This window comes from Acinonyx jubatus, chromosome A2, assembly GCF_027475565.1.
Source record: "Acinonyx jubatus isolate Ajub_Pintada_27869175 chromosome A2, VMU_Ajub_asm_v1.0, whole genome shotgun sequence".
Classification (NCBI taxonomy): domain Eukaryota; kingdom Metazoa; phylum Chordata; class Mammalia; order Carnivora; family Felidae; genus Acinonyx; species Acinonyx jubatus.
In genome coordinates this window covers 156,171,673-156,199,154 of record NC_069383.1, presented here as the reverse complement: position 1 = coordinate 156,199,154, position 27,482 = coordinate 156,171,673, and the positions used below count along the sequence as shown (strand labels likewise).

Below are 27,482 nucleotides of genomic sequence, written 5' to 3'. Positions count from 1 at the left end.
GGGACTGCTGTGTCCACCAACAGCCCGGCAGGCGGAGGGACTACATTTCCCAGCTGTCCTGGCCACTCCGTGTGGTCATGTGACCAGTGACATGCCAGCAGAAGTTTTAGGTGCTGATTCTGGACCTTGAGGAAAGGGACAAGGGACACGTCTTCCCATTTGGCCGTGACCCTTGGTGAGCCCAGGGCATGATGACACCCGGAGAACTGTCTCTTGGTCCGAGTTCCCCCAAAAGGAGACCCGGAGACAAGGATGTGAAATGACCCCAGAAAACCCCAGTGGGGGAATGGGGAAGTGAGACAGAGTAGGGGAGGCAGCCAGTTACCACCAGGCACACCTGGGATTCCATCCTGCTGGAGAGTTCTAGAAGGCAGCATGGAACACACACACACACACACACCCCTCCGAGCCCTCCTTCCCAAGGGGGGGCGGGAATTTGGCGCACGTATCCACCACGCCTCCAGGGGGAGGGGGTGGTCTCCCCAACACTTCAGGCTCGCCTTGCTTGTACCCACAGCGAACTCTGGCTGCCAGGCAGGGCTCGGAGGCAGACAGAGGCAGGTGCTGGCCATGGAGAACGGGGCGGGCAGCTCCAGAAATCGTAGGTGCCAGAGACGCTGCGTGGGGACCTGCGTCTGCAGCGGCGGCAAAAGCCACACGACCTGCATAATCGCCTGGCGCAGAGCCACCCCACCGCCGTAACAGGCGAAAGAAACAGACGCCTGCCCTCTTTCAGACCTTGAATTTGCATTGGGCCTCTTGTTATAGCTGCCTAGCCTCACCCCGGGGAAGAGATCCGCCTTCTTTCCATTGAACTTGGGGGCCACAGTTGCAGGGATAATAGCACCTGTGGTCTTCACCCAGTATCTCGGCGGAGAGTCACAAAAGCCCTACGCCAGATGCTACCGGTGTCCCACCCACCATATCCCTCAATGAGTGTTGAAGGTGGAGGCCAGCCAGAAATGTCCTGGGAAGCAATTAACGTCCTCAACTGCTGACAACCCAGCCCCCTTGCCGCTCGGCGGGGTGACTCTGAAAAGCATGCTCTCTGCTGCCTCCCAGAGGCCTATGATGGAACTGAGCCCCAGTTACCCACTGTGGTACCTGCCTTGCTAACATTCCCTTAACCACCTGCCTGCCTGCCTGCCTTCACCTCACGCCTCCTTTCCCTCCTGGTGTTTCCTGGGCCACCTCCCAAATAACTATTTGCACTTGAATTCTTTTTTTTTTTTAATGCTTATTTATTTTTGGGAGAGTCCGAGCGGGGGAGGCTCAGAGAGAGAGGGGAACAGAGGATCTGAAGCAGACTCAGTGCTGACAGCAGAGAGCCCGATGTGGGGCTCGAACTCATGAAGCATGAGATCATGACCTGAGCCGGAATCAAGTGTCAGAGGTCCAACCGACTGAGCCACCCAGGGGCCCCCGCACTTGAATTCTTGTCCCAGGATCTGCCTCAGAGAGCCCAAACTAAGACCCCGACTATTATTACCTCCAACTTAAAGACCAGGAGACAGAAAATTCATCCCAGGTTCACAGCAAGGAGTCTGAGCCCCAAAGCCATGTCTGCTGAGTGTATGATCCTGCCTTGTCCATCAAGCTGCACGCTTTCAGGAAAAAGTCCTCACCTCAAAAGCATTATGAGGAAAATCAGTCTCACCACCTTTTTTTCCCCAAACCCTATTACTCTCCAGGCTTTAAATTTCAATCCGACAAACATTTATAGAGCACCCACAGTATGCCGTGCACACGCTAGGGGCACGTAGATAACAGATTCGTGGGCTCCCCTCTCAAATAGCTCCGGGTCTAACCGGGGAGCTAATATTTAAAGGAAGAAACGTCAAACCGACCAGGAGTTCCGATCGCGGCTGCTGTTGGCCCTCTGGGTTGTTCAAACTGTGAGATGCTTCCATTCCGGTTGATAAACAGCCACTATCGTTGGTCTCCCCGAGGGCTGCCCATCTGCTGTCCAGGGAGTTGGCCTCCTCCAAGCCACCCTGGACCTCCCCGTGAGCCAGCATTTCCGGAGGTATTTGGGCACCTAGACGAGTCCCAGGGCCATACTCCTGGGTTACAGTCCCGTGCACTCTGACAAGACACCTGACCCGGATCTGATCACTGGGGTGGCGAGTCCTGCGAGGGCGGACCAAACCAGGTGTCATCGGCTTTACCTGAGCTGGACGGGTAAGGCCTGCACTGAGTTGTTTTTGTTTTGGCGAATGCAGAAAACAACAGCCTATAAGGGGTATGGAATTCTAAATGGCCTGAAATTAGATAGCGTTGATGGCTGGACAACCTTATGCATATTATACAAATCACTGTATGCTTTAAAGGGGTGAGTTTTCTGATATGTGCATTGTATCTCAAGAAAGCTCTTATTTGAAAGGCAGAGGGAGGGAGAGAGGGGAGGGGGGAAGGAAGGAAGGAAGGAAGAAGGAAGGAAGGAAGGAAGGAAGGAAGGAGAAAAGGAAGGAAGGAAGGAAGGAAGGAAGGAAGGAAGGAAGGAAAGAAGGAGGGAGGGAAGGAAGGAAGGAGGAAAGGAAGGAGGGAGGGAAGGAAGGAGGGAAGGAATGAAGGAGTGAGGGAGGGAAGGAACAAAGGAAGGAAGGAAGGAAAGAAGGAAGGAGAAAAGGAAGGAAGGAAGGAGGGAAGGAAGGAAGGAAAGAAGGAAGGAAGGAGAAAAGGAAGGAAGGAAGGAAGGAAGGAGGGAAGGAAGAGGGAAGGAAGGAGGGAGGGAAGGAAGGAACAAAGGAAGGAAGGAGGGAAGGAAGGAGGGAAAGGAGGAAGGAAGGAAGGAGGAGGGAGGGAGGGAGGGAAGGAGGGAGGGAGGAAGAAAGGAAGGAGAAAAGGAAGGAAGGAAGGAAGGAAAGAAGGAGGGAGGGAAGGAAGGAAGGAGGAAAGGAAGGAAGGAAGGAAAGAAGGAGGGAGGGAAGGAAGGAAGGAGGAAAGGAAGGAAGGAGGGAAGGAAGGAGGGAAAGAAGGAAGGGGGAAGGAAGGAAGGAAGGAAGGAAGGAAGGAAGGAAGGAAGGAAGGAGGGAGGGAAGGAAGGAGGAAAGGAAGGAGGGAGGGAAGGAAGGAAGGAGGGAGGGGAGGAAGGAGGGAGGGAAGGAAGGAAGGAGGGAAGGAAGAAGGGAAGGAATGAAGGACGGAGGGAGGGAAGGAACAAAGGAAGGAAGGAGGGAAGGAAGGAGGGAAAGGAGGAAGGAGGGAAGGAAGGAAGGAAGGAGGAGGGAGGGAGGGAGGGAAGGAATGAAGGAGTGAGGGAGGGAAGGAACAAAGGAAGGAAGGAGGGAAGGAAGGAGGGAAAGAAGGAAGGGGGAAGGAAGGAAGGAAGGAAGGAAGGAAGGAGGGAGGGAAGGAAGGAAGGAGGGATGGGAGGAAGGAGGGAGGGAAGGAAGGAAGGAGGGAAGGAAGAAGGGAAGGAATGAAGGAGGGAGGGAGGGAAGGAACAAAGGAAGGAAGGAGGGAAGGAAGGAGGGAAAGGAGGAAGGAGGGAAGGAAGGAAGGAAGGAGGAGGGAGGGAGGGAGGGAAGGAGGGAGGGAGGAAGGAAGGAAGGAGAAAAGGAAAAAAGGAAGGAAGGAAAGAAGGAGGGAGGGAAGGAAGGAACAAAGGAAGGAAGGAGGGAAGGAAGGAGGGAAGGAAGGAAGGAGGAGGGAGGGATAGAGGGAAGGAGGGAGGGAGGAAGAAAGGAAGGAGAAAAGGAAAGAAGGAAGGAAAGAAGGAGGGAGGGAAGGAAAGAGGGAAGGAATGAAGGAGGGAGGGAGGGAAGGAACAAAGGAAGGAATGAGGGAAGGAAGGAGGGAAGGAAGGAGGAGGGAGGGAGGGAGGGAAGGAGGGAGGGAGGAAGGAAGGAAGGAGAAAAGGAAGGAAGGAAGGAAGGAAAGAAGGAGGGAGGGAAGGAAGGAACAAAGGAAGGAAGGAGGGAAGGAAGGAGGGAAGGAAGGAAGGAGGAGGGAGGGATAGAGAGAAGGAGGGAGGGAGGAAGAAAGGAAGGAGAAAAGGAAGGAAGGAAGGAAAGAAGGAGGGAGGGAAGGAAGGAGGGAAGGAATGAAGGAGGGAAGGAAGGAGGGAAGGAAGGAAGGAAGGAAGGAAGGAAGGAAGGAAGGAAGGAAGGAAGGAAGAAGGAGGAGGGAAGGAGGAGGGAAGGAGGAAGGGAAGGCGGGAGGGAGGAAGAAAGGAAGACAAAACTAGGGCCTAAATCCTTTTCCTAACACCCCTGGCACTGGGCCTGGAACAAAGGAGGGGAGAGTTAAGCACTCACTCTGGGCACAGAACGTAACAGTTGCCCCGCCGGGTACTCGTGAGCTGGGGCCACCAAAACACCACACGCACGCGGAGCGGCTTCAGCACCAGAAAAGTATGGTCCCCGGTTCTAGAGGCTGGAAGCCCGAGATCACGGCGTTGGCGGGGCCCGGCTCCCTCTGCGAACCCTAAGGAAGGCTCCATCCCAGGCCTCCCTCCTCCCTGCTGGTAGCTCTCTGGTCGGTGGCAACATAATTCAGTCTTGACACAGCGTTCTCCCCGAGCGCACGTGTCTCTGTGTCCAAATGTCCCCTTTTCCTAAGGACGCCGGTTGTACTGGGTCAGGGCCCGCCCTCCTCCAGCCTCCTCTCATCTTAACGGATCACATCGGCAACGACCCTGCTCCAAACAAGGTCACACCCTGAGGAACTGGGAGTTAGGGCTTCAACGCAGGAATTTCCAGGGGTGACACAATTCACCCCATAACACACGCCAAGCCCTACTGGAGCCTGAGGCCAAAGGAATGGTCAGAAATACTGATCTTGCCCCTATGTTCAATTTTGATATTTTGCTCATCACCGCTGTTTGTGTTGGTTTTTATTTAAAAAAAACAGACATTGCGTTAGGGGCAGCTGGGTGGCCCAGTCGGTTAAGCGTCCAACTCTAGACTTTGGTTCAGGTCATGATCTCATGGTTTGTGAGTTTGAGCCTCACGGCAGGCTCCGTGCTGGCGGTGTGGAGCCTGCTTGGGATTCTCTCTCTCTCTCCCCCCCTCTCTCTCTCTCTGCCCCTCCCCAGCTCGCTGTCTCTAAATAAATAAACTTTTAAAAAAAATACTGCGTTAAAATATTTACCTTGATGAGTTTGGGGGGGCCCCTTACATTTTGCACCCAAAGCGAACGCTGCACTAGCCTCACCCCAGTCCGTGTCTGGCATTCTCTGCAAGTTCAAGTTTTCTGCCAGTGGTTCCCCAACCACACCTGCAAATTCCCTGTCTGCCCTCCGATGGGACTCGCTCAGGCCTAGGAGGTTAAGGGAGCTGGGCCCTTCCGCCCTCCCTTCCTTCCTTCCTTCCTTCCTTCCTTCCTTCCTTCCTTCCTCCCTCCCTCCCTCCCTTCTTTTATTCTTTTTTAATGTGTATTTATTTTGAGAGAGAGAACATGCACGCAGGAGCAGAGGGAAAGGCAGAGAGAGAGAGAGGGAGACAGAATCCCAAGCAGGAGCCGCACTGTCAGCACAGAGCCGGACGCGGGGCTCGAACCCACGAACCGTGAGATCAGGACCTGAGCCGAGATCAAGAGTCAGCCGCTCAACCGACTGAGCCCCCCAGCCACCCCAGGTTCTTTCTTATCTGCCCCTCCCGCCTTCCTGGGCTTCACTTCCCCCTTAACCTGAGGCTGTCTTGCTGTCCGCCCCGGGAGACAGACAGACAGCCGTCTTCTCGTCACGAGGGCAAAGCCGACAGCGGGGAGCTCAGCGCTCTCTCTGTCATCTCTCAGGTGGACCCCTCGGCGAGCCCAGCCGTGTCTTGTTTCTCTACTGCCTGGGTCCCTCCGGTTGGTGAAAAAGCCATTCTGGAGTAAGCCTTTCTGCTTGGCCAGTAACCTTGAAAATGCGCGGCCTCGGTGACATTTACTTTGACCCTTTCGAGACACACAGAAGTGATCCTCCTGGCCCCACCTGTGTGGATGCAAACCTGCCGAAGGCCTCGTTGTTCTAAGACTTGACTAGAATGGTTCAGCACGGGGCCCCCGGGTGGCTCGGTCGGCTGGGCGACCGACTTCGGTTCAGGTCGTGATCTCGCGGTCCGTGAGTTCGAGCCCCGCGTCGGGCTCTGGGCTGACAGCTCGGAGCCTGGAGCCCTCTTCCGATTCTGCGTCTCCCCCTCTCTCTGCCCCTTCCCTGCTCATGCCCAGTGTCTCTCTGCCTCTCAATCATAAATCAATGTTAAAAAAAAAAATTTTAGAAGGGCGGGGAGGGCTGCCGGAGAGGAGGAGGGGGCGGGGACACCCTCCGGAGCAGCAGGCAGGATCCAACAAGGTTATTTAGGAAAGAGCTATTTTAATTCATTCATATATTACCCACTCTTATGCACAAAGAACGCATCTCAAATTACGGGCAAGGTTCAAACTTGATACATCTCCTAGTAGCGACAAGAACACGAATAAGAACAAATAGGAAATACGTTCCCAGCAGCCACGGCACACCAGGCACTTTACCTGTATCAACGCACCTTAGGACGCACACAGGACCACCGTCCCATTTTACAGACGAGGAAACCAAGGTCCAGAGAGGTGAAGGGACTTGCCCAAGGCCACACAGCCGGTAAGCAGCAGAACTCACACCCACCCCGTTTGGGCCACACCGTCCGGTCTCTGAGCTGCTCTGTTCCAGCTGCCCCTGTGACTAACATCACCATAATAAGAGCACGGATTATTCGAATCGTGGTAATAGGAATCATCGCGGACCTGCAACACTAACCACTATCAGTGTGATCGTAATAGTGACCCAACCCTGCATCATTTGGAGAGTGAAAGGCATGGAACTCCCAACAGAAATGTAAATCCTAGAATATCCAGCGTCCTGTATCATCCAACCTGGTTTTATTCTCTGAGAGGAGGCTCCCGGCACCTCTTTACGGGGCTGGGGCGTCTATCCCCAGGCTCCTGTGAGTTGGGCTGCTGAGTTCCCAGCCCAGTTCCCAGCCCCCCGGGGATCAGTTCTATGGTGTTCTTCCTGGTCCGGGGCCCTGCACCCCCTGCCACTGGTATCAGGCAGGGGCTGAACCCACATCCTTAGTCCGGACTCCCCCCTGCCCTTTGCTGCTTCCCGCATTTTCCGTTGACCACCGGTTCTCAAACTGGAAAGCACCCCCACCCCCAGAGGTTCCGGCTTAATTTGTAAGGGGTGAAGCCCGGCCATCAGGATTTTTCAGAACCTCCCCAGGTAATCGTAATGCAGCTTTGAGAAGGCCTGCCTTGGCGGTCTCTCCCAAGAACACCCCCTCGATAAATCCCTTGCCCAAGACTCCCCATCCCATTTCGGGGAACCTGACGCAAGACGGGTGTTTCAGGCAGAATGTGCCCTCCCAGCAGCGACGACCTGTCACTGCGGGGGGGCCCAACCCACAGGCAGGACGGCAGCCTGGTCACGCGGACGGAGCAGGAAAGCCAGGGGTGGCTGGAGGGGGCGTGAGACAAAGTTTGTGCACATGTGAGAGAGGAACAGAGGGAGACAGAGACAGAGAGACCCAGAGGGAGGGGGACGCTGACGGAGAAGAGAGGGATTCAGATAGACAGGGACAGAGAAACAGGAGACCAGAGAAAGACAGAAACAGACAGAGAGAGAGAGAGAGAGAAGATGAATTCATAGAGATGGAAAAAGAGGAAGCCCTTTCTATGTTCAGCCCTGCCCGCTATGTTGGCAAAGACCACGACGAGGGTGTCTCTGACCCCCCCCTCATTCGAGGCGCCCCGAGACCTGCCTTGGGACCCCTGCCCACCGGCACTGGGGAGGGGACCTCCAGGAGGGCTCCCAGAGCTACCTGCGGTCTCATCTGATGCGGCCGAGGCAGCGCCTCCTTGGGGCTCTGCGGTACTCACTAGTTCTGCTTCGTTAAATTTAGCTTCGGCTCCTCAGCTCTGAGCAAACTGCCTCTTCGCGAAGGAACGGAAGAGGGACTAAACTTGTTTACAGTGTCTGAAACCCACTCACGGCAATATTTTGCAACCTTCGCAATAATGACTCGGATTCCCATCTCAGAGGTCTCTCGGGCGCTCAGGGGGGCGCGGGGACCTCCGAGGCCACCTGGCGTGGGGGTTGGGGGGCCTCACGCTGGGGTCGTGGGGTCCAACCCCGGCTCTTGCAGCTGACCTGCTGGGAGCCCGCGGGGTGGCTCGTCCATGCCTCTGTCAACAGGATCGGTGATTTCTGCCCCCTCGGATTTCTGGAACCGATGAGAGGAAATGCTGGGGGCTGAGCTCGGTGGCTGGCAGATATTGGAGGCCAACAGCTGGCTGGTTCCGATGGAACGAGAGCCGGAGTCTGGATGCCAGCGTTCGAATGCCACTTGTGCCCTGTGTGACCCAGGGTAAGTGGCCTACCCTCTCTGTGCCTGTTTCCTGGTGTGTAAAAAGGGGACGATGAGCGTGCCTAGCTCATGAGGCTGTTGTCAGGTTACTTAAGTTAATCCTCAGAAAGCATTTTGCAAATCGGTACAACCCCAGAAGGCACCATCACATACACAGTCTGGGTAAGCGGTGACCCTAGCGTTATGCAAAGCGGTGATGCCTTTATCCGCTGGGCTGCTTGTCGTGAGAACTATCCTGGGTACTTTACGTCTATCACGCACCTCACCCTCCTAAGAACCCTATGAACAGGTATTAAGATCCCCATTTTACAGATGAGGAAACTGAGGCTCAGAGAGGTTGAGACATTGATGCATAATCACACAGCCGGGAGATGACGGGGTCGGGATGCAGCCCTAGGTTCGTCTCGGGCAGTGGGCCAGAGTCAAGCCACCCAGTTGGTGAATCTGGGCAGATGATGGTCAACCTCAATCTCGCCATTAGCGATTAGTTCGTAGATGGGCAGCCTGGGCCAATGTGGATCCAATATGACCCAGGGAGAAGTTTACCAGGCTCTTCTGGTGGTACAGAGAGCTTCGCAGGAAGTCAGTGTTTCCCTCTTCCTAAACGTGAATGGGGCATTTGTCAATTGCGGTGACAACCATCCTTCTCAGACCCATTCGCGTGACCCGCTTCCAGACTATGCTTCCTTTATACTATCCCACCATCATCTGTTAACTAGCAAGTCTCTGCCTAAAATTCCAAGCAGAAGTCTCTGTCCAAAAAGTCTGCCTTCCTGGGGCGCCTGGGAGGCTCAGTCAGGTAAGCGTCTGACTCTTGATTTCAGCCCAGGTCGTGGTCTCACAGTTCATGACACTGACATCGTGGAGCCTGCTTGGGATTCTCTCTCTCTCTCTCTCTCTGCCCCTTCCCTGCTCACATACTCTCACTCTCTTGCGCTCTCTCTCTCAAAATAAATTAATAAACTTTTTTTTTTTTAAGTGTACATTCCTGGGAGAAAGCCGTGAGGTCACTCGTTTAATCAGCCCGTGTTTATCCAGCAACCCACTCTCTGCTTTGCAGCACACAAGGCAGTAGGAGGGATTCAAACGCGGTCCCCTGAAAGTTCTCATTCGTTTATTCTTCTGTGTGTCCGTTCATTCAAAAATACTTGCGGAATGCCTACTGATTCTCCGGAAGTTTTGGATGCCGGGATATAACAAACAGCCCAAAGTCTTGCCCACGGAGGGCTGAGGTCCTGGGACGCAGGTGGAAAGAAACAAACCATAGGCACCAGAGCAGAGGATTAGGTGGTTAAACAGCGACGTCGGGACTGTAAATGTTATGAAAGTTTCAAGGAGCCTTCGCCAAAGCTATTTTTAACGAATCGATAGTATTTGGAAAGGAATTAGAAGCGAAGGGAAGAGCGTGCTCCCACATAGCAGAGGGGAAACCAGCCTGCTGGGACCTGCGGAAGTCACAAAGGCTAGGATCGCGGTCGGGATGGCCTCCCTGCGGCTGCCGCGACAGACGGGCCCAAAGCCCCAGGGGTTTAAAAGAACGGACGTTTATTTCTTGCTCCGGCTGCGTGTTCAACACGGGAGCAGGAGGCAGGGAGAGCGTGGCAGGTCACAGACTGGCTTTCGTTCACATTTTCTCACCCAGAGCAAGTCACGTGGCCATCCTCCAGGTGGAGGAAGCAGAGAACCGGAAATGTCAGCTGACCTCGCACGGTACCTGCTTGCTGAGCGGTTACGATCGCTGCCCAACGCCCGGCTCGGTGCCCGGAACAACAGGAGGAACAGAGTAAACGTCCGATGAGAACCCAGATGGGAAGGCTTGGTGGCATCTCGAAGAATGGAAGTGATGAGTGGGGGGGAGGCGGCAACAGTCCGAGAAAGTGACGGCGAGGCTGGTCCATGTAGACTGACGGGGACCGGTGTCAGAGGCGGGGTTCCGGGATGCCCCCACCAATGCTGGACCAGCCAGGCAGTTCGAAGCAAGCACGGAAAGGGCGCGGTGACACCGCTGAGTCCCAGGGTGGAAAGAGAGGAGTCAAAACGTGACTCCCACGTGTGTCCTGACACTCGGTGAGTCGGGAACACATGTGCCCCCAGCGACCCGCCCCCCGCCACTGCACACGACGGGGGCATCTAGCCTTCAGCCACCGCTCACCTGAACTCCCTGCCTTCTTCCCTCTCTTGGCCTACTTGCTCTCTCTCTCTTGGATCTCGTCACTCCTGTTCTGGAATGATCTCCTGCTTATCTCTGGGTCTTGCCTCTTGAGCCCCTCAGAAAGCTGTGGCTAATCCCTCTGTTTATACCTCTCCTAAAGCATTTGCCTCGTCGAACCAGTCTACGGTTAGGTCTTTGGCGTCACTGAGGGCACCGACCGGGAAGCCTCTATCCTCCACATCTGGGACATAGGACACAGGAGCTGAGCCCCACCCCCACCCCAACCCCGGCGACATCATTTCTTACCACTCTCCCCCGCTCACTCGCCTTGCTCCAGCCACACCGGCTGCCTTTGCTGGTCCTCAAACACACCAGGCATGTGCCTGCCTCAGGACCTTTGCATTTGCTCTTCTCCCTACCTGGAACTTCCTTCTCCAAGAACTTGGCATGGAAGCCTCATCCCCCTCATGCAGGACTCGACTCAAACGTCAGACGGGCCATCCCTGACCACCTTTTCTAAGACACTCCAGTCAAGGTCACACAGGACTCCCTCACCCTGGATTACGCAATTGCCCTCCTCATTCTACAGATGTGTCCACTGAGGCACGTGAGGTTGGGTCACTGATTGATACATAAGGCAATGGAGTCTGCACGTGGTGCCAGAAGTGGGGTGCTGTGGGACGCAGGATCGTTACAAAGCTGGTAAGAAGGTGGGGCAGAATTAGAACACGGGCACTCTTGGCTCCCAAGGCCACAGGTTTAAACGCTCTGGCCTGTCTCACAATTCCTCCAGAATCTACCCCCTTCTCCCCACTCTGTTCTGCCCTCTAACTTTTCTTTTTGAGAGAGAGGGGAGGGAGAGAGTACGTGTGCACATGAGCAGGGGAGGGGCAAAGGGAAAGAGACACAGAGAGAGAGAGAGAGAGAGAGAGAGAGAGAGAGAGAGAGAGAGAGAATCTTAAGCAGGCTCCACGCTCAGCATGAATCCTGACATGGGGCTCAATCCCCCGACCCTGGGATCATGACCTGAGCTGAAATCAAGAGTCGAACACTCAACCAACTGAGCCACTCAGGTGCCCCTGACCTCCAACTTCTCACGGCCTCCCGGGTAACTCCACTTTGACCCTCCCCAGACTCGAAACCTCAGGGTTCCCTCTGAACACATCTCTTCTTCCGTTCACCAGACCAAGGAGGACTTAATTTGTTTTTCATTCAGGGAGTCCGTGACTTTGGCTGGGGGGGGGGGGGGGGAAGGCACATCCTAAGGTTCACTACCTCTAGCTGAAATTATGAATGGAGGCAAAAAAAAAAAATGCAGTAGCATTAACAGTGTTAGAGCAGCACCTGTGACTCTGTCATCAACGGAAACCACATTTTTATGTCCCATGACAATTACTGCAGCGATCTTGAAGTATCATTGACTCTCATCACTACCTTGAGACTGTTACGCTTGTCACTAAAGCTTGGTTCTTACGTGTTATTAAAGAAGCATATTTGTAAGAGTAGGACAAACCCGTTGCTTACGACAGGCTGGCTACAGGGGCGCCTGAGTGGCTCATTTGGTTAAGCGGCCAGCTCTTCAGTTCAGCTCAGGTCATGATCTCACAGTTCGTGGGTTCGAGCCCCGTGCCGGGCTCTGCCCTAAAGGCGCGGAGCCCGCTTGGGGCCCTCGGTCTCCCTCTCTCTCTGCCCCTCCTGCAGAAAAAATTTTTTAAATTAAAAAAAAATTTTTTTTTGCTACATTTATTTATTTTTAAGAGACGGAGAGAGACAGAGCACAAGCGGGGGAGGGGCAGAGAGAGAGGGAGGCACGGAATCCCTGAAGCAGGCTCCAGGCTCCGAGCTGTCAGCACAGAGCCCGACGCGGGGCTCGAACTCACAAACTGCAAGATCATGACCTGAGCCGGAGTCGGACGCCTGACCAACTGAGCCACCCAGGCATCCCAGAATAAAGAAGCTTTTTTTTTTTTAAAGATATTTTGGTTACTAACTTTCATTACAACTGGTCTTTGCATTTGATTTTACGCATTCTAAAAACACGATTCTGAAAAGGGGTCCCCGTGCTTGATCGGACTGCAAAGGGTTCCTCACGGGTGGGACTTTGCTGGCCCTCCTCCAGGGCATCTTCTCCCCATCTTCTGCACCAGGAAACCCTCCCCCCGCCTCCGTGATCCACCCCCCCCCGACTCCCCAGACTCTCTCTCTCACCTGTGCGCCCCCACAGCTTTGCTCGTGTCTCTCTTCCAACATAGCCCTCTCTGTTACAGGAAGTTGTGGTCTCCAGCCTCAGAAGAAACATTCTTTAAAGTCAACACCCTCCTTGCCTCTTAGGAAATCCTGATCTCATTCAGGAAGTTATACCAGCTGTGCCCAAAGGCAGGGGGAGGAAGGTGCCTTTGAGGGCAGCAAACGGGAGGGTCGTGGAGGTTGGGGGATGCCCCAAGTACAGCCTGACCGTTCCCCAAGAGGAGAAGGATGCCAGGGCATCAGGGGTGACTGGACCCTTGAAAAACGGCCCAGGCCTCCCAAAGATTCCTGGGTCCCAGATGTGTCTCAGAAGCAGGTGAGTCTCCTCCTGCAAGGAGGGGACCTTGCAGGCTGGGACAAGGGAGGCTCTCAAAGGTAAGCAGGGTGGACTGATGGCTCAGAGGTTTCCTACCGATTCTAGATCCCCACCTGCATTCGAGACACCCATATGGGCAAGCGGGTCATAACGCACTGGGCAAAATTTAAAGTATTTAACAACCAGGGGCACCTGAGTGGCTCAGTCGGTCAAGCATCCGGCTTCGGCTCAGGTCATGATCTCACCCTTCGTGAGCTCAACCCCCGCTGCAGTCTCCCCGCTGCAGTCTCCCCGCTGAGCCTGCGCGGGATTCTCTCTCTCCCCCTCTCTCGGCCCTTCACTCACTCATGCCCCCTCTCTCTCAAAAATAAAGTAAATAACATACAATAAAATATTTCACAGGAGGCGTGGGAGGACCCGGGGGGGGGAGGGGAGGATTCCAGGCAACAGCTATTTACTAACTGGTATGGAAATATTTTAATATTTTAACAATAAGCTGTACCAATGTGTCCCAGCTGAATATCTGAATACACAGAGAAGAGATCACTGAAGCCAGAAGAGTAAGAATCGAAACGGTGAATCATATGAGAATAATTCCGTGTTGGCTTAGGAATGGATTAGACATTGTTATTTTTTTAACCCTCTAGTGTATTTTAAATTTCTGAATTGTGTGTAAGCCTGGGGACCTCCTCTGAGTATATGTAAGTGACATGAGAAGTGATGGCCTATGTGTTAGTTTTCAAGCGTGACTACGTGTTAGAATCACCTGGAAACTGGGGCGCCTGGGTGGCTCAGTCGGTTAAGCATCCAACTCAATGTCGGCTCAGGTCACGATCCCACGGTCGTTGAGATCGAGCCCCACTTCGGGCTCCGTACTGGGTAGGGAGCCTGCTTGGGATTCTCTCCCCCTCTCCTGCTGCCCCTACCCCCCTCGCACTCTCAAAAATAATATAAAATAAAATATGTATTAAACACACACACACACACACACAGGAGCGCCTGGGTGGCTCAGTCAATTGAGTGTCCAATTCTTGATTTCAGCTCAGGTCACGATCTCACGGTTGGTGGGTTCGAGCCCCGCTTCTCGCTGACCGTGCAGAGTCCGCGTGGGATTCTCTCTTCGTCCCTCTCTCTCTGCCCCTCCCCTGCTTGCGCTCGCTCTCTCCCTCTCCCTCCGCATGGAACAGCCAGATTCCGAGGCAGGAACTGAAGAGTTCCACGGCGTTCCAGAGGGCTCCCCAACAGGTCCCATCCACGGGTTCCATGCCAGTTGGTAGAGAATTTCAGTCTTTACACGTGTCTGCTGAAAAACCCGACACGTTCACGTTTAGTCTTGGGTGCGTCCCCATTTTTTGAGGCATTTTCTGGCCGCTGTCAACATGTAAATGACAGCTTTGAAAGAAGGTCCCAGCCAGTCTCTGACCCTGGAGGGAAAGGCCAGATCAGGGGGAAACGGACCCCGAAGAGCCTGAAGGTTATTTCTGAGCTGTGTGCCTTTGGGAAAACTTCTCAACCACGCTGGGCTCTAGTCCCCTGATTCAAAAAGGAGGAAAGGGTAATTTAAAATATTCGCGAAGGGGGCGCCTGGGTGGCTCAGTCGGGTGGGCGGCCGACTTCGGCTCAGGTCACGATCTCGCGGTCCGTGAGTTCGAGCCCCGCGTCGGGCTCTGTGCTGACAGCTCAGAGCCTGGAGCCTGTTTCAGATTCTGTGTCTCCCTCTCTCTGACCCTCCCCCATTCATGCTCTGTCTCTCCCTGCCTCAAAAATAAATAAAACGTTAAAAAAAAAAATTTTTTTTAAATAAAATAAAATATTCGCGAAGGTTTTCCTAAAGATTAAACGAAAGTATCAGAATGCCTATTACAATGGTGGCCAGGGCACGTGCTTAATAAATGTTAGTAAGTAACAAAAATAAGACGACCCTCCAATGCAAGGCTTAAGCCACCAGCGTGGCTTTTGACATCACCATCTGTCCAGAAATCACCACACGAATGACCTTCTCTTTGTCTCCGCTGAGACAAGCTACATGTCAGGTTAGATACCGCTATAAATAAAGTTTTATTGGTACCTAGTCATCCATTCACACATACAATGGCGGCTTTCGCATCACAAAAGCAGAGCTGAGTCACTGCTACAGAGACTATATGACCACATGACCCCCCCGCCCCGGAGCTGGACACATTCACTATCTGGCCCTTTATATTAGTCTGCACCCCAGATTCAGAGGTCAGATTTTCATCTCTCGGCCACAGACTCATTCCGGTCTCCCAGCCCGCTTGCATGAACTTTTGCTGACCGCCTCCTATGCACTTCACCCTGGTGCCACGTAATCAGTAAGATTAAGGCCCAGCCAGTCCGCATTCTACAGACAAGGCAGGTGAGGCCGCTGGCGGGGTCACCGGCCCGAGGTCACACAGCACGTACAGAACCAGAGTGGCAAATCCAGGCACAGTGGCTCCAGAGTCACCAGGCTGTGAAGGCTTCCTATTCAGAATCCCCGGACCTAAGATGCGGACCGGAGAAGCCCCATGGCCCACACTTCTAGGCCATTCCCAGGCCACCGGAGGGGAAAGACAGGCTGGCTTTTCCCTCCAAGACCTGGCTGGCTGCGCCCCGCCGCGTCAATGCACTCTCCCCGACTCTCTGCACCAGGAACTTCTGTAACCATTCCTGGAGCCCAGAGAGGCTGTGGTACTTTCCCAGGGTCACCCAGCTCTGAAGGGAGGGGCTAAGGTTTGAAAGCAGCTCCTTTTTGCCCCCAAATCAATCCTCTCTGCAACACTTGGGGCCCTCCAGCAGAACATAAAACAGGCAAGGACAGCCTTCTCGGGTGGCAAAGGAACAGATTTGCTTTACGAGGTGGCATTTTGGGGAGATGGTGGCATTATTTTTGTTTTTTAATTTTTTTTAATGTTTTTTTTTTTTTTAATTTTTGAGAGAGAGACAGCATGAGACGGGGTGGGGAGAGAGGAAGACACAGAATAGGAAGCAGGCTCCAGGTTCCGAGCTGTTGGCACAGAGCCCAATGTGGGGCTCGAACTCACGGACCGCGAGATCATGACCTGAGCCGAAGTCGGATGCTCAACCGACTGAGCCGCCCAGGCGCCCCAACGTGGCACTGTTTTTTTTAACTCGAGTCACCAACCTGACTCGAGGCGCTGGGCTCACCCAGGGGTTATAAGACCTGCCCCCACCACCACCACCAAGGGGCTGTGACAAGTAGAAAATGTTAGAAGGTGAGAAATTACTGCATTTTATTTTATCCCAATTTGGCCTCTCTGAGCAGATTCTAGCGACAGATTTGGAGGACGGGTTATGTGTGCCACACTCACCTTCAAGGTTTTATAGATTTCATTCTGAACCTGTCTCAGACTCTCAACACAACCACATTTAGCAGATATCAGGTGTCTTCTCCCCACAAAGTGCTGTGCTGGGCAATGCGAAAGATTCAAGGATCAATACGAAAAGGATGTTCCTTCATGGAGTTTAGTACCTAAAAGGCGCGGAAAAGCTAAGTGGTCACACCTCATTCATTCATGCACGCATTCAGTCTACTCTGTGCCGGCATTTCCAAGCTCACGATCTTGCAAGAAGAGGAACTAAGAGCTTGGGCTCGGTACCTGGATAGATCTGGGCTCCAAGGCGGGTTCTGCCCTGTAGTCTTCATTATTTTCCTTTCTGTGCCTCCGTAGCCTCCTCTGTGAAATGGGTGCCGGGGTAAGGACCCCGTGAATTCAGACCCTAAGCTCCTAGGCCCACGGTGATGGTGGGATAAATGGAGACTGGTCTCTGTGTACCCCCTGGATGATGGGGGCAGTCACTTGTCTGCCTCTTCCTCCAGGCAGACCCCCCTGAGTACATCATGCAGGACTTGGAACCAGAGGAGGCCCTGGACAGAAACCTGAAGTCAAAATGAGGTTCACTGGCTCTAACGAACTCACAGGTCTCCAAGCCAGAGACCCAGAAAGGTCATCAACATAGATGTTCGATTCACTCAACAAACACTGGGACCAATTCCCTCAACAAACATTGGTACCTTCTATGCACCAGGGACACTGCAGTGGACAAGGAGGACAAAAACCCTTGCCTTCATGGTCCCAGCAGTCCAGTTTAGAAGGAAACACACAATTGCAGGTAATGAACAGAGTGATGTGATCCACAGTGACAGGGCAGGAGTCTCTGCACAGGGAGCATAAGGAGCAGACATCTGTCCTGAGACTGGATTGCAAGAAGGAGCCAGCTATGGCCAGGGCATCCCAGACAGCGGCAACAGCAAGTGCAAAGGCCCTGAGGTGCAAACACGACTTGAAAATGCCAGGCATGGAAGGTAGGCCAGGGAGACTTGACCGAAGTGAGAGCAGTTATGGTGGAAACGCAGGCGGAGACAGAGCGGATGACCCCCCCCCCCCCCCCCCCGCCGGGAGGAAACAGCGCAGACAGCCTGGAGAGTGCAGGTGCACAGAAGCATCAAGAGAATCTTGGGGTGTTTCAAAGGTAGACTTTGGCAGCAAGAAGAAAAGATGGGAATGAGCGGTGGGCTCAGGGGACATTTGTTCACAAGCTGCTTGGGTTCCAAAAACTAGCATGGAAAACCTGATAGATCATAAGGGATGGGATGGGGGGGAAAAGGGCCCCAGGGGGGGGGGGGGCACTGTGGTAGGGGGTGCTCCCCAGGCCCTCTATGGCTGGCCACGGCCAAAGCTGTAACTGCTTCAGAGGACAAAAGGAGGGTCTTTCTGCACCAAAAACCAGCCAGCTTGCACTGAAAAAGAAACTCCCTGGGACCAGACCTATATTGTTTTTAAATATCAAGTAGGCTAGAATTGTCCAACTGCCTCCCTTAAAAAAGAACGGAGAAAAAGTGCTCTGATTTCCAAGCAGGTCTTTAAAGGTCAGGTTTTGCTTTAATTGTGATGTCTAAACAACTTCTATTCTTTTTTTTTCTTTCTTTTTCTTTTCTTTCTTTTTTTTTTTTTTTTTTACTGTGTAAACTGAGGCCTCTAGGCGCAAAACAGTCGACATTCCCTAGGACTACAGCAAACCAGCATCAAGGCTCACTAGGTGCCTGCGTTGTTTTAAAGACCTGCCATATAATAACGCATTAAATTTCATCTTTGCAAGAATTCCAGAAATGGGTGTTATTACGTCGATTTTACAGACTGGGAAACTGACACGCAGAGAGAAGAATGCCCCTCCCCCCAGAGTCACAGAGTCATTGAGGGGCAGGGCTGAGATGTGAACCCCCGCCCTCTGGCTCCCAGTCCAGGAATTTAACCACAACCCCAGTCCAAGGCCTGATGGGCCTCAGACTTGACCCCAGGACCCACCTGAAGCCCTCAGCCCTCTGGGAGCCCTTCAAACCCTGAGATCCCCTCATTCATCTTTATAAGCCCTTTGTGCCTAAAAAAAAAAGAAAGTGCCATATACGTAGTGATGGAGGATTATATGGCAAAAATTGGACTCTCGCTTTGGGGCCGCCTTCCATTTCTCAGAACCCCGAGAGGGAAGGATGAGCCCGGTAGGTGAGTCCCCCCAGGAGGGTGAGCAGATCGCTTCCTGCCTTGGCTGCCAACGTCCGCCGGGCTCGGGAGCCACAGCGCCACCTGGTGGCTGGTCGTGGCAGCCGCAGGCGAATGGGCATCCCTCGGCCTGGGCATCCGCGACGCCAGGACCGAAGACGCGGGCAAACTCCTCTAAATGGCCTATTTTCAGCTTTGCGGGCCAGTCTGTTACAGACCGGACTCCACCACTGTGGTGCAAAAGTAGCCACAGACAAGAGGCACACAAAACGACCAGGGTGCGTTCCAGTAAAACTTTATGCACACTGAATTTTGAATTTCATACAACTTCACGTATCAAGAAATATTACCCTTCCTTTGATTTTTTTCAACCACTTAAATGTAAAAACCTTTCTTAGCCCATGGGCCATACCACAACAGGTGTCTGGCCAGATTTGGCCCCCTTACTGTAGCTTGCTGATTCCTGTTCCGGAAGCTAGGGTCCCAGCAAAGAACAAACCAGGCAAAACTTTCTGCCCTCGGGGAGCTTATGGTGAGAATATAAATAATCAACAAGATAAAAAGCCAAATGTATAATACATATGAGTTGGTCATCAGCACTAACCAGAAAAATAAAGTAGGGCAGAAGAAATCGAAATGTATAAAGGTTAAATTTTAAAGAAGGGGGGACACCTGGGTGGCTCATTCAGTTAAGTGTCCGACTTTGGCTCAGGTCACGATCCCACGGTTCACAGGTTTGAGCCCTGCATCGGGCTCTGTGCTGACAGCTCAGCGCCTGGAGCCTGCTTCAGATTCTGTGTCTCCCTCTCTCTCTGTCCCTCCCCTGCTCATGCTCTGTGTCTCTCACTCTCAAAAATAAACATTTAAAAACATTTTTAATAAATAAATAAATAAATAGGGGTGGTGAGGAAGGGCTTGCTGAGGAGGTGACCTTTAAGTAAAAGCCATTAGGCGGTAAGGAAGGAGCCATATGGGTGTCTGGGGGGAAAGCATTCCAATCAGAGGGAAGAGCCAGTGCAAAGGTCCTGAGACAGAACTGCCCTGATATGTTTGAGGAACAGTGAGGAGGCCCACGTAGCTGGAGCAGGGTGAGTAAGGGGGAGAATGGGAAGAGGTGGAAGCAGGCAAGTGACAGATCACACAGGACCTTGTACGCCTTAGGGAGGACTTTGGTTTTGACGCAAATGGGGTATGAACCACAGAAAACCGAGATCCACCTCAACCACTACTGAGGTCATATGTGGTTTAAAACTTTTTTTAACGTTTATTTTTTAAACAGAGAGAGAGAGAGAGAGAGAGAGAGAAGCAAGTGGGGGAGGGGCAGCGAGAGAGGGAGACACAGAACCCAAAACTGGCTCCAGGCTCTGAGCGATAAAGCACAGAGCCCAGCGCGGGGCTCGAACTCAGGAACCGCGTGTGTGGTTTAAACAAAACATGTCTCTTTGGGGTCCAGTGGCATTAGTCATTTTACCAACAGTCCCACATAACCCTAAATAATCCTAATTTGTCCACTGAAAACCACGGAACTATTCTATGGGGTATCGAAGATGAAGGGAACAGGGGTAGGGAAGGGGCCGAGAATAAACGAGAAAATCGGTTCGCTAGAAGGACCCGTGTTGCCTTCTTCCTCACCCGGCACGTCCCTCCTCTGAGCTCAGGCTCGGGGACCAGAACAACTCAGGCTGCCCACCCCAGCCAGTGACCTGCAGGATGGCTGGGCCTGAGCTCCCACATCCTAAAAACAGCCAGTTCCGGCCTGGGAGTCAAGGCCACGCCACCCTGTCCCAGCTCAGCCCCCAGATGCCTCGGTAACCCTGGGGGCCTGCCCGCCCGTCTGCATGAGGAGCAGACCAACGGCAATAGTAAGAACAACACGGCCGGCTCGCTGAGTGCACGTGACGAGACGTGCGGCACAGAGATGCTGGAAAATAATGATATTCTGCACTATCTACTAGTAAGTGTTAGTCATGGTCCTTACGGCGGTGTGGCTGGCTCTCCTCTCGCCGCCCTCCATTGTCGTGCGCAAGCCCTCTGCTCTCTGGCAATGACGGCGACCGTGGGGATGACTTAGAACCTGGCTGCTTAGATCGCCCTCTGTGCACCCAAGGACCCACCCCACACGTGAGCCTGTTAGAAAGAAATGCAGGGGCGCCTGGGTGGCTCAACCGGTCAAGTGTCCGACTCTTGATTTCAGCTCGGGTCACGATCTCACAGTCGTGAGGTCAAGCCCTGCATCGGGCTTCATGCTAACGACCCAGAGTCTGCTTGGGACGCCCCAGGAGCCCTGCGGGATGAGAACGATGAGAACGTGTATCTCACAAAGCCCCGCAGGGGTCTGCCAGCCGGGGATGAGAGTTAACCCTCCCCGCCCCGGTCCTTCCCCAGCCTCCACACTCTTCCTGCCGGTTTCCTGTTGGTTTTCCTGCTGGGTGGAGAGCTGACTGTTGACCGATGTGTCCGAAGGCCCCGCATGGAGCTGAGCACAGAGAGGGTGGCCTAAATATTGGTAAAAGAAAGAGGTCCTGGGGGAGGCAGAGGGAGGGGACATGTTGGGGTAGGGGAGGGAAGAGGGACCTCCTCACTCAACTCGGGTACGAGAATCTCCAGAGCAGGTTGGGGCTCCCCAGGGAGTACATCCGCGGCAGTTTGAAACCAAATGCTCCAACTTCCAGCCCTGTGGTTATTTCATCTAAAACAAGGAAAAGCTGGGGCACCTGGGCAGCTCAGTCGGTTGAGCGTCTGACTCTTGATTTGGGCTCAGGTGACCATCTCAGGGTCATGGGATCGAGCCCCATGTCGGACTCCACGCTGGGTGCGGAGCCTGCTTAAGAATCTCCCTCGATAGATAGATTAGATGATAGATAGATAGACCGATAGATTAGATAGATAGATAGATAGATAGATAGATAGCAACCCTCACTCATTCTCACCCGGTGCGTTCATTCAACTGATATTTCCTCTGTAACCTACGCGGAACCAGCCTGGGTCTCAGGGGCCCAGGACATTCCAGTGGGCAAGACAGACAAGAAAGGAGATAAAGAACCATGCAGTGTGTGGTGATCTACCTAGGTCTGCACGGCCCTGCACAAATGGGTTGACAGATTCGGACAAAGGCTGGCAACGTGGGCACGTGGCCTCAAAAGGCCCCTGCCCGCAAAGCAACGGTTGAAGAAAACAGTAACGGGAGCAGGCAGGAGCAGCGAGAAACGGCCAAGCTGGGGCTCTGTCCGTTCCTGGCACCAGGATTCCGTCAGTCACAGGAAGAAGAAGAAACCCTAGTGATCTCATTCAATCCCTAGCAGAAGGTGGCCAAAAACACGTTCGAGATTCTCAGGAAGACATTTTGAGATATGGAGTCACATTCACTATGGTTAGTTTCACCTCGGTGGATACTTTTCCTGCGTGGGATTCCTACAGATGGGCAAAGCCACCACGGTCAGCAGCATGTGCAGAAATAAGGTTCCCGGGGCACCCGGGGGGCTCAGTCGGTTGAGCGTCTGACTTCGTGATCAGGTCATGATCTCACAATTCGTGGGTTCGAGCCCCGCGTCGGGCTCTGTGCTGACAGCTCGGAGCCTGGAGCCTGCTTCCGATTCTGAGTCTCCCTCTCTCTCTATTCCTCCCCCCACTCAAGCTCTGTCTCTGTCTCTCTCAAAAATAAATAAACATTTAAAAAAAAATTTTTTTTTAAAGAAATAAGGTTCCCAAACAGACGGTTCAGAATGGTGGATATTCTGTAGAACGAGCGATCTGGCTTCTTCTGTGAGCCACTGGGATGGTATAAAGGGCGGACAAGGAGAGAACGCTATTATAGACGAAGTAAGACTTAGAGAATCCCCACGTGACCCAGCAGCACACCCAGGAGAGTTGAAAGCTGGGTCCAGAAGATATGTTTATAAACCCATGTTCACGGCAGCGTTATTCACAATTACCAAAAGGCGGAAGCAGGGTCCATCAACAGATGAACGGATATGCACGATGTGGTACGGCCACACACTGGAATAGTATTCAGCCCTAAAAAGGAAGGGAACTCCAACACAGGCTATACCATGGATTAACCTTGAGGACTATGCTAATAACAAAAGGACAAATACCTAGGATTTCACTTATGTGAGTAGCCAATTTTTTTTTCTATTTTTTTAATGTTTACTTATTTTTGAGAGAGAAAGAGACAGCGCGAGTGGGGTTGGGGCAGAGAGACAGGGAGACACAGAATCCGAAGCAGGCTCCAGGCTCTGAGCTGTCAGCACAGAGCCCGACACGGGCCTCGAACTCATGGACCACGAGGTCACGACCCGAGCTGAAGTCAGACGCTTAACCGACTGAGCCACCCAGGCACCCCAAATGCGACCACAAATATGTTTTTCAAAAGACAGAATGATCAAATACAACACGCCCACCTTCCTGATTCAAACAAATCAACTGGGAAAAAGACAAGCAGAGACATTTGACTGTGGAGTGGAAATTAGGTGATATTTTAAGAAATCACTGGGGCGCCTGGGTGGCTCAGTGGGTTAAGCGTCTGTCTTCTACTCAGGTCATGATCTTGCGGTTCGTGAGTTCAAGCCCCTCATCAGGTTCTTTGCTCACAGTGTGGAGTCAGCTTGGGATCCTCTGTCTCTTCTTTCTGCCCCTCCTGATGCTCACTCTCTCTCTCTCTCTCTCTCTCTCTCTCTCTCTCTCTCAAGAGTAAACAAATGTTAAAAAAAGAAGAGACACCAAAAACCATTAAAATACCTAGGAATAAATCTAACCAAAGAGATGAGAAATCGATACACCGGAAACTATAGGAAGCTTATGAAAGAAATTGAAGAAGACACCAAAAATGGAAAAATATTTCATGCTCCTGGATAGGAAGAACAAATATTGTTAAAATGTCGATACTACCCAAAGCAATCGACATATTTAATGCAATCCTTATCGAAATAACACCAGCATTCTTCACAGAGCTAGCACAAACAATCCTAAAATCTGTATGGAACCAGAAAAGACCCTGAATAGCCAAAGCCATCTTGAGAAAGAAAACCAAAGCAGGAGGCATCACAATCCTGGACTTCAAGCTGTATTACAAAGCTGCAATCATCAAGACAGTATGGTACTGGCACAAGAACAGACACTCTGATCAATGGAACAGAATAGAAAACCCATAAATGGACCCACAAACGTATGGCCAACTCGTCTTTGACAAAGCAGGAAAGAATATCCAAAGGAATAAAGACAGCCTCTTCAGTGAGTGGTGCTGGGAAAACTGGACATCCACATGCAGAAATATGAACCTGGACCACTTTCTTACACCACACACAAAAATAAACTCAAAATGGGTGAAAGACCTAAATGTAAGACAGGAAGCCATCAAAATCCTCGAGGAGAAAGCGGGCAAAAACCTCTTTGACCTCGGCTGCAGCAACTTCTTACTCAACAGGTCTCCGGAGGCAAGGGAAACAAAAGCAAAAATGAACTATGAGGACCTCATCAAGATAAAAAGCTTCTGCACAGTGAAGCAAACAGCCAGCGAAACTAAAAGGCAACTGACTGAATGGGGGAAGATATTTGCAAACAACGTATCAGATAAAGGGTTAGTATCCAAAATCTATAAAGAACTTACCGAACTCAACACCCAAAACACAATCCAATAAAGAAATGGGCAAAACACATGAATAGACACTTCTCCAAAGAAGACATCCAGGTGGCCACTGACACATGAACAAATGCTCAGCATCACTCCTCATCAGGGAAATACGCATCAAAACCACAATGAGATACCACCTCACACCCGTCAGAATGGCCAACATTAACAACTCAGGCAACAACAGATGCTGGCAAGACGCGGAGAGAGAGGATCTCTTTTGCCCTGCTGGCAGGAATGCAAACTGGTCCACTCTGGAAAACAGTCTGGAGATTCCTCAAAAAATTAAAAAACAGAACTACCCTATGATCCACCAACTGCATTGCTAGGTATTTATCCAAAGGATACACGTGTGCTGTTTCGACGGGGAACATGCACCCCCATGTTTATAGCAGCACTAGCAACAATAGCCGAAGCATGGGAAGTGCCCAAGCGTCCATCAACTGGTGAATGGATAGAGAAGATGTGTTATATACGTTCAATGGAATATTACTCGACAAGGAAAAAGAATGCAATCTTGCCATTTGCAACGACGTGGATGGAACTGGAGGGGATTATGCTAAGTGAAATTAGTCAGAGAAAGACAAAAGTCATATGACTTCACTCATATGAGGACTTTAAGAGACAAAACGGATGAACGGAAGGGAAGGGAAGCAAAAACAATATAAAAACAGGGAGGGGGACAAAACAGAAGAGACTCATAAATAGGGAGAACAAACCGAGGGTTGCTGGACGGGGTGTGGGGGGGGAGGGGCTAAATGGGGAAGGGGCATTACGGAATCTACTCCTGAAATCGCTGTTGTACTATATGCTAACTAATTTGGATGTAAATTGCAAAAATAAGTAAATGTTTTAAAAAAGAAGAAATATGCGTGGATGGATGGATGGATGGATGGATGGACGGACAGAAGGACAGGTTTGGTGAGTGGCTAGATCAGTGGATCCGGAGGAGAACATCAGAAGGAACGCGGCTGTAGGCGAAATCAAGTTTCATCCCATTGCCCCAACGTGCCACCAGATGTCAGCCTAACCTCAGGAAACCGCCTCAGAGGCCAAATTAGCACCACCTTTTGAGGATACAGCGTTCATTGCACCCCTCACGAGCGCACCCTGCACCCAGCTGGCATTTCGAATCCAGGTCTCCCTCCCAGCAGACCGAACATCCAGGGAAGCCTGGGGGACAGCCCTGTGGGGTGCCGGAGACCGTGTTTGTAACTTCCCAGGGGTCAGACCGGGAGCACGGAGTGGGTGGGTGGGGCATTTCTGGGTGCCCAGGAGTGCTTAGCGTCCAGGCCAGCCTCAGCTCCGGTCTCCCTGAAATCTGCACTCGGAATCCCACCTTCCTGACGTCCGTCCAGGAATCCACCCCAGTTTTTAAGCCTTTGCCAAAGAATCACTTGAGAAAAGAAAAAAAGCGCCAGCTCTCCTTCTGTACCCGGGACTGAACCGTTCACGCACCGCTTTCCAGCCTCAGCCTAGGAAGAGCGACTTCAAGGAGAGGATGCGAGCCCAGGGAGGCCTCTCGCCCAAGATCACAGGAGCAGAGCCGGCTCAGAGCCCCCCCACTTCCTCGCCAAGGCGACTCCCAGGAGAAGACCCACTTTCAGGGTCACTGGCAGAGGGAAAGGGGGCCCAGGGCCAGCGCCCCGGAGCCAGCACATCCCCCCCCCCTCCCCCACCCACCCCCCCCCCCCCCCCAGCGCCTCTCTCTGCCTTCAGCACAAACTTCACCTCCAGCCGCCAAACCCTCGGGTTTAGTTCCAGGGCTTCAAGTAGAAATGCGATCCCCGCCCCTGACGTCCTCCCCCCCCCCCCCAAAAGAAACCCAGCATTTCTCAGCCAGGTTCAGGAATGCCTCCCACCGGAAAGACTGGCCAACCCATCCCAGGGGACACCCACAGACCCGGACGCCCTGCCAAGCCTACCAACTCCCCCCTTCGCTGGGGCACCCTGGGCTGCGCGGGAGTTCACGTGGGGGGGAGAGGAGGGGGGCTCCCAGGCAGGGGACCCGGCTTCAGCAGCCAGCCTCGCCCTAGGAGCGCGCTCCCGCCCCGGAAGCCACCCCCGGGGGCGCGCCCGTCCCCCACCCGCCGTCCCAGCCCGGACTCACTCCCATTCCTTCCTCCGGGCCTGCGGCGTGCTGTGGATTTTGTGCGCCTGGTGGGCCAAGATGACATCTCGGTGGTCCACCACGCCGCCGCGCCGCTTCAGAGGGGGCCCGGGGCAGGGGCCGCTCATCCGGGGGCCCCGTGCGTCCTGCGGGGCGCCGGCCGTGCCGTCCGCCGCCGGGGGCCCCCGGCCGCCGTCGTGCAGGGCGTCATAACTGCGCGGGGAGAACATGGGATCCGGGACCCGGGAGGCCTTCCACATCCATGGGCCTCGCTCAGAACTCGCAGGGTCTTCGGCCTCCAGCACAGGGCGCAGCTAGAGGGGAGAGCAGAGAGCGGGCGGACGGTGAGCGCGGCGCGCAGCGAGCAGGGACGAGAGGGAAGGGAGCCCGGGGACAGCCGCTGGCGCTGCCCCCGGGGCCGGGGGTGGGCATTTCCTTGGCAACTCGGGCCGGGAAGCGGGTTCTCGGGAGCTGCCCGGCAACCGACGAGGCCCTGATGGCGGGACGCACCGCGGAAGGTGGGACTCTGGGTGGCTCAGCGCCTCGGGGCTCCTCGCTGCAAAATGGGTCATCGAGAGCCTGCTCCCTCCCGCCCCTGGGTGTCGTGAGCCCCACAGAGTCACTGGGAAAAATCAAAGGGCGAGGTCAAGGGTCGGCTTTAAAAACCCACGTGGGGCGTGGCCATCTGTCCAGTGAGCCTGCCTGCTCTTGGCCACCTGGATGGGTTTTTTTATTAGTGTTTCAATATATGAATGGGGGGGGGGGGGACACAATTGAGTCCATAATAAAGGGTGACAGGAAGTGTTGGATGGGCTGGGGTTTTTTTTATTAAATGGGGGGGGGGGGAATCAGAGACGGTCTCCCTGAGGGAATGACATCTGAGCAGAGGCCCTAAGGAGGTGATGCAGGAGTCATGTGGGTAACTCAGGGAAGAGTGTTCTAGGCAGAGAGAAGAGCGTGTGCAAAGGTCCTGAGGTAGGGCTGTATATGACGTGCTCAAGGAACAACGAGGAGGCCCCAGCAGCTGTGAGTGCTTGAGGACGGAGTAGAGGAGATAAGGTGGATAGGTGATGGGAGAGAGCTTGTGGGAACTTTTGGACCGTGGGGAGGACTCTATTTGGTTTCTCCTGGAAGGAGATAATCCACGGCTTTTGGAACGCCCTGGAACACTCCACCCGAGCA

The 27,482-nt window shown here is 53.2% G+C and overlaps 1 protein-coding gene across 6 annotated transcripts in view; it reads right to left on the bottom strand.

The window, feature by feature from the left end:
- CACNA1A (calcium voltage-gated channel subunit alpha1 A) overlaps positions 1 to 27,482 on the bottom strand; it is a 281,855-nt gene that overhangs the window by 242,706 nt on the left and 11,667 nt on the right. For 5 of the 6 annotated variants that reach the window (XM_053219793.1, XM_053219790.1, XM_053219791.1 and 2 more), the window contains exon 2: positions 26,301 to 26,614. In XM_053219793.1, coding sequence (XP_053075768.1) covers positions 26,301 to 26,560 — 260 coding nt within the window. In that variant the 5' untranslated portion in view covers positions 26,561 to 26,614. Of the gene's footprint in view, positions 1 to 26,300; positions 26,615 to 26,810; positions 26,910 to 27,482 lie in introns of those variants that run through there. The other variant, XM_053219792.1, reaches the window with a different exon arrangement.